Source organism: Argentina anserina, chromosome 6 (genome assembly GCF_933775445.1).
Source record: "Argentina anserina chromosome 6, drPotAnse1.1, whole genome shotgun sequence".
NCBI lineage: Eukaryota > Viridiplantae > Streptophyta > Magnoliopsida > Rosales > Rosaceae > Argentina > Argentina anserina.
The window spans coordinates 7,040,430-7,051,070 of NC_065877.1; the positions used below are offsets into that span (position 1 = coordinate 7,040,430).

Below are 10,641 nucleotides of genomic sequence, written 5' to 3' on the forward strand. Positions count from 1 at the left end.
ATGGAACCCGCCAAAAGGCGCGAGTTTCTCAACCAGATTCACTGCTCGCTTACCTACGCGGTTACCTCGAACCCCCTCCATTATTATTTCTTGATATTTAATTAAAAGAGTACCAGATCGCGGGCCCTCCTTCGGCCCATTAAAAAAACAGATCCGTGGGCACCCAATGCCACTTCTGTTCGTCCAGAGGAATATTATAGAATCCGACTTTGGAACGAGTTTCAAATCCGCCCAAAGATCGGTTCTCCGGTGGCGGCAACTTGTTATATAAACTGATCCCGACCCCTCCCGACGAGTGAACTCAAGACTTTGTTGCCTTTTCGAGAGCTTTTGGAGTGCGGTAAAAGCCATTTTGCTTCTTCCTTACAAAAGTCACTTATAACTGGAGTCATGGAAGCTCACGAATATGAACACCAAGAGCCATTTCTTCGATTTTAGAGGTATAAAAGACAACTCCTTTGTCACTTGTTGAAGTAGCTGATCAGTCTAAGTTGTTTACGTGTGTCTCGAATGATTATGCGATTTGGCTTGTCGGGTCCAACTCAGTGACATTCTTCTTGTTTTTCTTTTGTTTGCAGAAATTATGAACACCGAAACTTTATTGGTTGATTCGGGGTTTGCTTGAGTGGTTTTTTTTTTCTTCATAAAGTTATTTAATTATAGTGAGTGAGTGAGTGAGAGAAGGAGAGAGCGAAGGGGAGAGTTTAGCGATGGGATTGTTTTCGACTGGTCCGCCGATTAAACGAAGAGCAGGACTACGGATTAAGCAGGCGGGTCGAGCTTCGTACAGGGGCAGCTAGGGTGTCGTTGTGTTTTGTCGTTGTGGTTTGTTTTTGAATGTGATTGATCGCGTTTGTTAGTTTAATATTTGAGAGTTAAAAGAGATGGGGACTACTGCTCTGAGGCAGTTATTGAAGAGCATCTGCAGCAATTCGCTTTGGAATTATGGGGTCTTTTGGAAGCTGAGGCATCAGACTGATTTGTGAGTTGTCTTTCTTGGCCATTCTTTCGGTTTCGGTTTTTTGTTTGTTTGTTAAGAAATTGGCATTTGGTACTAATTTCATTGTGAGTGGCATAATTTGGGTTCATAATTTTGATTTGTTCATAAAAATGCATCTATATTTCCGAAGTTCCAATCTTTTCTGCATGATTCTAGCTTTGGCCTGTTAGATTCGTTTGTTAAAATCGCCATTAGGTTCCTGACTGCCTAACATGGTGTAAGATTTTGCTCTTCATCTTTTAGAATTATAAATGAAGCATACAATCTACTATTCTTGAAAAGTAGCTTCAAGTTTCTGGTGATCCCCAGTTGATACTTTTTTGTTTTGTTGTCTAAAGGATTTTGAGATGGGAGGATGGCTACTGTCACCAACCGAAACCGAGAGAAACTGTGGATGATGCAACAGATAACTTTTACTTTGGTGAGACGAATGAGATAACTTTCAAGAAGTGTGCAACAAGGATACCCGACCATGGATCTACTGGCTATTCAATTGGACTTGCAGTGGCTGATATGTCACATATTCAGTACACATTTGGAAAGGGGTACAATCTTATTTTGACCTTATCTTTGTAAATTATTTTCAAAGATTTGAAACATGCTCAAAATATGTATGAAAAGATGAAGAAGTAGCAATATTTTCCACCAAAAATAGAGTTTGTAGTTGGTAAGTTCTTGCAGCCTCAAAAATAATGATATAAAAGACATCAACTCTATGTCATTTTGATTATTTATCCCCATCAGACGTCCCTAATAATCTGGTTGTGCGAGATCACCTTGACTACTATGGTTTTCCACACTCTCTTTCCATAGTCCTGGCAGAACACTCTGATGTAAACAGAGCTATAAAAATTGAACCATTGTAACTGTCCCTACATTGCATAATTTTTATTTTTTGAAGAGATACAATGCCTTGAAAATTCTGGGTTCTCATACTTTTGGAAATCTGAAAGTTGGTAACTTTTTTATTAAGTAGTTTTGAATAATTTCTCAGGATTGTCGGTGAGGTTGCAAGTACTGGTAACCATAGCTGGGTGTTCCTCAATTGTTTGCGCACCAGTAAATCTGACTCGAACTTGGTTCCGGATGTAAGTTTAGTAGAACAAGTTCATAATATTTGTGACATATACCGAACAATTTATCTGAAAGATGGATATTTTTGTTTGCAGTGTCCAGATGAATGGTTGGTTCAGTATGCATTGGGTGTGAAGGTAACAATTTTGGCACAGTTGAAGTCTTAGTAATTACTACAAATTATTTGAAAACCTACTTACCTTTTTCTTTTTCATGCAGACAATTTTGCTTGTACCTGTACTTCCACATGGAGTTTTGCAATTTGGCTCCTTGGAAACGGTGCTTGCTCATCCTAAACTTAGTTTATTTTTCTTGCATTGGTTCTTCTTTTCTAGATTAGATATATATTCCATGTTGTGGTGTTTTGTTATAAGCTGTTTTGATATGTTGTAGCTCATTCTACATGTGTCTGGGATGTTGCTCTTTCCCCTTTGGGAAATTAATTACTTTGTGTTGCTTCTCAGTCTGATTTCTGCATCCGGTATCCCACTGTATATGTACCTCTCTGTGTGCACTCATGTCAGTATGATGGTAAACATATAACCTTATATTTTCCTTTCTTGTCCGATCAAGATTTCAGGTTGCTGAAGATCTGGCAGTAGTTGTTTTCATGAAAGATAGATTCAATGATATTCCTAATGTCATGGGGAAAGCTGTATCTTCCAACATAATTCGGAGCATTCAAGCTCCACATTCTTGGTCACAATCATCTGGTTTAAGGGAGAACACATATGAGTCAACAACTGTTGGCATTAACCCTCTGAAAGTTGAAAGGTCAGAAGATTTTGATGACCTCGGACAGAATAATACCACACTATTGACTTTGGAGCAGTTCATGCAATTACCAACCATTGACGATCCAATATTTGGAATAGAATCATCAGTTTTTAAGGATGCAGGTGAATGTGAGATTGGTGGTCCGACAGTTTTTTCTACTAAAGAACCATATACAGTTAATCAGTCTTCAGATCCAAGTCTGCTGGATATGCTAGAAAATCAGCTGTTCGGTTTTTCTTGTCAAGAGGAAGAACTAGTTGCCTTTCCTCAGAATGGCATTTATAATTTTGGAGTTTTTGGAGAATCCTTATATGGCTTCAATTCTTACATTGCTGGAAGTGTAGCAGATACAAGTCACAACAGTATGAATAATATTTTTGAATTTCTTGAAACTAGTGAGCTACACAAACCACTTGAAACATCTTTCCAGAGGCCAACCGATGAACAGTTGTGGGATTTATCCATCTCCATTGATGATACATGTAGCAGCTCTGGTGTACAGAAAGATCTTATTAGCAGCATTAACCCATCATGGTTCTCCAACGCATGTGATCCTGAGAACTTTTTGGAAGCTTCAGTAGCCAAAGATGACACATCATTTAGCATATCTGATGGTATTAAATCATGTACAACCTCTTCAAGACAATCTTCAGGTCCCTATAAACAACTGAAATTTGAAGAGGGTGCCACGATGGAATGTGAACCACTGATATGGAGCCATACATCTGCTTTGCCTGCCAGATGCAAGACTTCATCTTCTTTCACAGGCACAATGAACACTGTGGTTGACAATCAGCATGAAGATAAGGGATACACTCCTACACCGTCTATAAAGGAGCACAAGTTGTCCGGCACCAATGCAAGAAGGGCCAAATCTGGATATAGTCCCAAGCTAAGACCAAGAGATAGACAGCTGATTCAGGATCGTGTCAAGGAACTTCGGGAACTTGTCCCAAATGGTGCCAAGGTTTGTGTTGTTTTTACGTTCATTTACTATTGTTGGGCAGTACTGCAGTAAATAGTTGCATATCTTTTTCTAACTAGGCATTCTTCATCTGTTGTAAGTTCAGTGCAGCATTGATGGCCTCTTGGACCTAACAATAAAACACATGACGTATTTAAGAAGCATGACTGATCAAGCTGAAAAATTGAAGCCCTATGAACATCAAGATCAAGAGGTATACAAAGTTTATTTGTATGCGTCTCAATTTTCTCTATTCAGGAGCTATGATCTTGCGATATGAATTTTAGAAATTGATATTCTAAAAACTGTTTTCTACTACTTCATAGTTTGAAGAACCATGAGTGTGACACTAGAGATTGTTAACATAATGACCTTACAAGTGAAATGGTTTCCATTCCTCGGGCCTTTAGTAAGATTGTAAAATCTTATGAGTCAAGTTTAGTGATTTTCACTGAACAGTCATCAGACACTTCCTATAACTTGAATTCTCCATAATGACTGTGGAACTATATAGTAAATGTTTAACTGCATTGCAAAGTCAAACGGCTTCGGTGAGGATTTGCAATTTTTTTTTTTTGCAAATCATTTTCCTCAAGGAACCCGCAGTTTGGCTTACCAAATTATTATTTGCATACTTACATTACAATTTTTTGACTTTTCTGAGATGACGCTGCAGGCAACTGGTTGCAACAATACAAATGTGACCCCAAGCAGTTCCTCAAATGGGACAAGCAGGGCTTTTGAACTTGGAGGTGAACTCCAGATTAGTCCCATTGTAGTAGAAGATCTTGAACACCCGGGCCATATGCTCATAGAGGTCTGTTCCCTCGCTTTCTGAATTGTATGAACCATTTCCTCTACGCAGAATATCTCACTGTCACCTGACAATGGTAACTATTGATCACTGCAGATGTTATGTGATGAACATGGGCTCTTCCTTGAAATCGCCCAAGCTATCAGGCGGTTGGAGTTAACAGTGTTGAAGGGTGTGATGGAAACCCGATCAAACAACTTATGGGCACATTTTGTTGTTGAGGTACATTTTTGTTACGCTATGTTGTGTGAAATATATTTAGATCCTATTCCTGATTAAAGATAATTTCCCATAATTTGCTCAGGTTCCCAGGGGTTTTCATAGGATGGATGTGTTCTGGCCTCTTCTACATCTACTGCAACGCAGAAGAAGTTCCTTGTCAAGCAAGATCTGATGAGTTGAAAGACCAGATAACAAAGTTAAGACCGTGGAAATATCTAGTGCAATGTAAATGAATCACTACAAGTACTTATAATTTGTGTACAAACTCGGAGAAATCCATCTGTTATTTGCCGTCTAAAGACTACTAGCTTCTAATAACGACCAAGATTGGAATACAAAGCCAATATGCTCCTCCATGCACGCACGTATTGAAATATATAGAATCTTGCATTCCACACATACAAGACCAAACGTGCATCTAAGAACAGCCGACTCTAGTCGGTCACTCCTAACTATCATCCTCTTGCCTCTGCTGTCAATGCACACCAATTCAATTGGGTATGTCCGCCAGCATTAGCGTGTGCCACCAGCCACATGCAATATGCTTAGGCAGGCAGCCATCTAGAGAAACTTTACAAGGAAGGTTCCTATCCACAGAATCGCCCAGACCAAGCTTGCATTCAAACAACAATAGACAAATTTTCAGTAATAACATATGGCAATGTATTGTTTTAAGACCTAATGTCTGATAACAGAACATAGTGACCATACCTGCCCATACTTGTTCCATCCCCAGCTAAACAAGTGACCATCTTCTGCAAACAATGAAACAAATAAATGAAGCACCCATAGCAGTTTTGAGTTCTGTCAACTATTTTGAAACCAAATGAGCCAAAGACCAATTATATTGGTTTCTTTGGCCTTACCCGTTAGTATAGTACTATGGCGTGCTCCACAGGAAGCTGCTTTGGCGTGCTTGTTTTCCAGACTTGAAGAGTTAAGAAGCCTAGGCAGAGTCTAAAGTAGTACACGGGTGAGTTTAGTTCACACAAAATTCCTCTGTCAAAGATTAGTTTTCTGTAACGGGTAATGAAAAGCAGAAAACAATGCAGATCTTATTTGGCATGCTGAAGCCAAGAGCAATAACCGTCCTAGTCGGAACACTATTGAATAATTGATGCTTCCATTCCAAACTAATAATGCAAAAAACTGTGATCCTACCTCAGCCTCCTCACAACCTGTTCCCAATTGTCCAAACTGATTCCCTCCAAAAGCATATATGTGGCCATCAACAGATATGCAAACAGTATGCCATAGTCCAGCAGTTATACTTTTCACTCTAGTATCCACTAATGACTCCACAGGAGTAGCCTTTAGCTGATCTTTTGTGTTCCCTTGCCCACACTATATCAAAAGAAAAATATTACAATACTTATTTATACATATGTGTGAGTATATGTATAATTGACACCACATTCAGATATAAACTATAGGACTCAGCTTGGTTAAAGAATAATACTAGTCCAGTTGAACTACTAGTGAGTAGCACTGCCGATTCTATCAAAATTTAATGAGGGTGCAGTGGAAAGCATTCACTCAATGAAGGACAATCTAGCAAGCTTACCTGTCCATACAGGCCCCAGCCAAAAGTAAGTAGTGCTCCAGTGTCTGCGAATTGTAAACATATTAACGATTGGAACAAAAGGAAAAAAAAGACATGCAGACAATTGCATAACACTTGATTGTCAACAATTAAGAGAACTGATAGAACAACCGAGATTAATGCCACAACCTTCAAACCTAATCCCTGGGATTATTATTTGTTCTTACTGTACAAAATTTAACACCAAGAATGCTAGTATAAAACAAACCATGAAATGCAGACCTGTTATTACTGCACTATGTCGACCTCCACAAGCAATTTCCTTTACAAAACTTCCAGGAGATTTTGAACCACCTTGAGATACTGCAAATAACCTATCCTTCCCAGAAGCAGATTGATCGATGCATGGTATGAGATGAGGAGCAGAGACCATCTTCATCCGGGAACCCAAACCCAGCTGTCCTTCGCCTCCATAGCCCCAACCCCAAACCTGTCCCATATCTGAAACTTCGGTTAAAATTATGATCCATCAGGTGTCTTGCTTTACATCAAAAATCTTCCAAAGCGTCGTACTTCCTAGAACCTACAAAACTATATGGTGTAACCACACAGAAATAGCAACTAACTCAAAATTTCTGAAGCATTAGGGGCAGCTCCTGCCCTCGCGGTATTACCTGATAATGCTAAAGTGTGCCGCCCACCGGCAGCAACCGTAGTGATCCTCACTCCAGGACCCATTGTAACAAGACAAGGCGATGCCATGAAGAGTTCATCAGCAGCTGATGAACTTTCAGGTTCTAATTTAGCTGATGAAGTTTTCCTCCGCTTTGAAACTTCCTCTCCAGCCCTTTTTCCATCAAGATGAGATACTGTCTCACTGCTAAAATTAAAGCCTCGGGGCAATGGTCTTCCTGCAGAGCATAATGAAGTACCAACATCACATTAATTCAGTCAAAAACAGAAAAAGCTCCCACATTGGTTCTCATAAACCTCGGTCTCAAAAATACCTTGTTCAGCTGGCAAGTAACTTAGTTTCCCAGTAGTCATAGCATCCTTCTCGATACTTCCCATCAAGCTCAAATCATGGAACACCTTCCCTGATGGAACACACTCTTTCCAGCCCCATGTATAAACTTCACCACTCTCTGTCATAAAAAAATCACAGACACCGACCGGAAACCATAAATTGCTAATAATGCACCCACATTATTATGTCACATCAACGAATTCAACCACTCAATTCCCCTCATTTCCAACAAATTTTGGTCGGTCACAAATATCCAATACATACATGATCCTAAAATCCACAAAGCCAGGGGGACATGGGAACGGAATTGCACCTGTGACGGAAACACAATGGGCCCAACCAGCAGCAGCCTTGACCACTGAGGCTTCATTTGGGAGAGGAAAACTCCCTGGAGTCTCCTTCACACGCGCCACCACACCACATATATAAGAATCCAAATTTAGTCTCAAATCCATAATTCTTTCATGTAATTACAAGATCACAACATTACGATTACCCCATGCTTCCCTGCAACCAAGTAGCTCTGCCCTTCTTCGTCCGCCGAGCCCCACGTCATCAGTCTCCCACTCTCTAATCAATTTTTACAGACCAAAACAAAATCAGAGCCGAACTAAAGTAAATTCAAGTAACAAGAGTCGTCAGTCAAGATCTGGAGAAAATCAAACCTGATATCGCCATAGCGAAACCGCAACCGCCACCGCAGACCTCCTTCCAGGAATCTCCGCCGTCCATCGGATCCGGAAACTTCACCGGCTCCAGAGACAGCATCGGAGACTTTTCCGGCGATACTCCGGGTAGATATCCCGACATGTACACCGCAGCTTCTCTGCGGCTCTCCATCTTCGCACCTTCGTTCCCGTTCATCGGAGCAGAGTTTGAATTTCCGTTTACTAAAAGCAACAGTCTTTTGGTTCGGAGTTTCAGTCTGTCTAGCTCTTCTTCGGGAAATCGAGGCGGATCGTTTTACAGGATATGAGGAGTGCCACGTCAGGTGACACGTGGGAGTGTCTGAGCCGCGTGTTTGGAGTACTAAATTTATAAGCGCAAGGGTGTTGGAACTTTCTGGAAGAGAGGAGGAAGTCGGTAAAGGAAGCATGTGAGGCGCGCTCCAGTGGAGTGCCGCGTGGTATTATTCTAATCATTGCATGAGGGTTTTTTCGGTTGCAACTTGCAAGTGGCGGGTGAGATTAGAACTCTTCCCAATGCAGAACGCGTGGCAGGTGGATCGTCATTTTAAGATATCAATTTTAGTTTTATTTGTCGAAATTTTTAATAATAGCAGAGATTATAACAACTCCCACCATTTCTCTAGCTAACATCATATAACAAGAAAGCAGTCGCACAATAACACAAGAGTCGAGTCCTTTAAAAAAAAAAAATTCTTCATTGTGATTTTACTGAAAGTGGATATATTTTCTGAATTTTCCTAAGCGGCATTAGCATATAAGTAATATATATAGTGCAAGATATTGTTGATGAATTGACCGAGATGGTAAGTTTATTAACACAGTTACTGTTCATGATCTCTATTAAAAAGATATCGATCTTGACAACTAGGTGGAGTTTCAGGTAGCTTCAATTCAGCATCCAAGCTAAAATGTAATAATCAATCCATTCTTGAAAACTCAAAATTACACATCTTTTGCCAACAGCGGTTCATTCCAACTGTTAGGAAAATGTTTAGTAAACATTAATTAAATCTGAATTAATTAATTGGAGGACCTAATTATCCGTATACAACGAATTAATAAAGAATATATACTGATGGCAATTAGCAGATATCTTCTTCACGTACGTATCCGATCCGTCGTTTCAAATAAATTGATCAAGTTCGTTAGAAACCGCTCACTGTGAATCCTCCATCAACATTAACAACTTGTCCATTGATGTAAGAAGCCGCAGGAAGGCAGAGGAAAGAGACCAAAGATGAAATTTCATTAGGCTCAGCAACACGACGAATTGGAGTTCGACCTATTAACCTTCTGAAATCCTCAGAATGATCATCCTGATGCAATTAACGAAGTTTGAGATGTCAGATCGATATAGATGTCAACTTAGACACAATTATCATAGGTTACTTAATAATATACATGAAATTGTAGGTTAATTAATTTGTAAGCATATTTACATTTTCAACTTTAGCACCGGTGTTCACTGCCCAAGGTGCTACAGTGTTTGTCCGAATTTTGTCTCTTGCCCACTCGCATGCCAAGTTCTTTGAAACTTGGATAACAGCACCTATAAAATAGCAATGTAAATTAGAAAACAGCAAGTAATTTAAGGTCATGCAATTAAGTGATTATAAGATTTTATTTACTTAATTAGAAATTAATACTCACTCTTTGTTGCTGCATAGGCAGATAGTCTAGGTAGAGCAATGGCACCAGCAATGGAGGCGATAAATACAATACTTGCATTTTCTGAGGCCTTCAAGAGAGGATATGAAAGCTGACACAGATGGTAAGAAGATTCAACATTGGAACCCATCATACTTGATAAATCTTCCAAAGTATAATCTTGGGTTCTTCTCAGCGTAACTGAAGCAGCATTATTTACCTACATACATAATTCAATGAAATATTATTTCCAATCTCAGTTTCTTAATCCCTCATTCTGGTATATATAGAAAAATTCAAGTGCACGTTTTAAGATTTAAATTAATATAAATTAGCAGGATCGATGTACTCACAAGGATGTTGAGTTTTCCATCAAAGACAAACGAGACAGTTTTAACGAGCTCCTCCCTTTGAGATTTGGACGTGAGGTCACAAACTGAACCACTCACTTTAAATCCCTTGCTCTTCCATTCTTTAACCCTCTCGTCGATCTGTTCTTGGCTGCGAGCACAGGTATGCACAGCGGCCCCAAGTCCAGCTAGCTCTTCCACAATGGCATATCTAAATCATACGGACAAATTGATATGTTAGCCCTGGAACCAAATCATGCAGAGGATTCTGAGGAACGATTTGGTAAAACTTGAACTATTTATTGAATACAGAAACGATCGATGAAGAACGAGAAGAGAGAACTAACCCAATGCCTTTAGTTCCACCCGTAACAAGGGCAGTCATACCGTTTAGAGACCATCTTTGGCTGTTGAACCCTGCCATTAAATTTTTTGCTCGAGTGGTTTTGATTAACAGGTAGGGGAAAGACTGAATCAGTAGAATCGAGTACGTATGAGTAATAAGGAAGCACAACTAATAAACTCAAAGCTAGA

At 39.7% G+C, this 10,641-nt stretch overlaps 3 protein-coding genes across 5 annotated transcripts; 1 reads left to right on the forward strand and 2 right to left on the reverse strand.

Moving 5' to 3' along the window:
• Positions 1-240: 240 nt before the first annotated feature.
• LOC126797602 (transcription factor EMB1444-like) lies at positions 241-5,169 on the forward strand. The gene is made up of 11 exons (XM_050524257.1): positions 241-440; positions 579-982; positions 1,339-1,545; positions 1,995-2,088; positions 2,170-2,211; positions 2,294-2,353; positions 2,655-3,818; positions 3,922-4,029; positions 4,492-4,632; positions 4,726-4,851; positions 4,934-5,169. The coding sequence occupies exons 2-11, from the start codon at positions 885-887 to the stop codon at positions 5,021-5,023; spliced, it is 2,130 nt and encodes a 709-aa protein (XP_050380214.1). The 5' UTR covers positions 241-440; positions 579-884; the 3' UTR covers positions 5,024-5,169.
• On the reverse strand, positions 5,049-8,418 carry LOC126797603 (ultraviolet-B receptor UVR8-like). 3 transcript variants are annotated; one of them, XM_050524260.1, is made up of 11 exons: positions 8,087-8,418; positions 7,918-7,991; positions 7,735-7,819; positions 7,402-7,539; positions 7,069-7,305; positions 6,677-6,901; positions 6,416-6,459; positions 6,013-6,195; positions 5,718-5,808; positions 5,563-5,603; positions 5,049-5,464 (listed from the first exon to the last, which is right to left on the reverse strand). In XM_050524260.1, exons 1-11 carry the CDS (start codon positions 8,283-8,285, stop codon positions 5,342-5,344), a joined length of 1,440 nt encoding a protein of 479 aa, XP_050380217.1. In that variant the 5' UTR covers positions 8,286-8,418; the 3' UTR covers positions 5,049-5,341. The 3 variants fall into 3 exon arrangements, with proteins under 3 accessions (XP_050380217.1, XP_050380216.1, XP_050380218.1); XM_050524259.1 differs by having other exon boundaries at positions 5,563-5,606; positions 8,087-8,417; XM_050524261.1 differs by having other exon boundaries at positions 5,563-5,606; positions 6,677-6,895; positions 8,087-8,416.
• A 680-nt stretch (positions 8,419-9,098) lies between these two features.
• On the reverse strand, positions 9,099-10,641 carry LOC126799423 (tropinone reductase homolog). Its single transcript, XM_050526625.1, has 5 exons — positions 10,455-10,641; positions 10,111-10,318; positions 9,761-9,977; positions 9,550-9,659; positions 9,099-9,426 (listed from the first exon to the last, which is right to left on the reverse strand). Exons 1-5 carry the CDS (start codon positions 10,529-10,531, stop codon positions 9,256-9,258), a joined length of 783 nt encoding a protein of 260 aa, XP_050382582.1. The 5' UTR covers positions 10,532-10,641; the 3' UTR covers positions 9,099-9,255.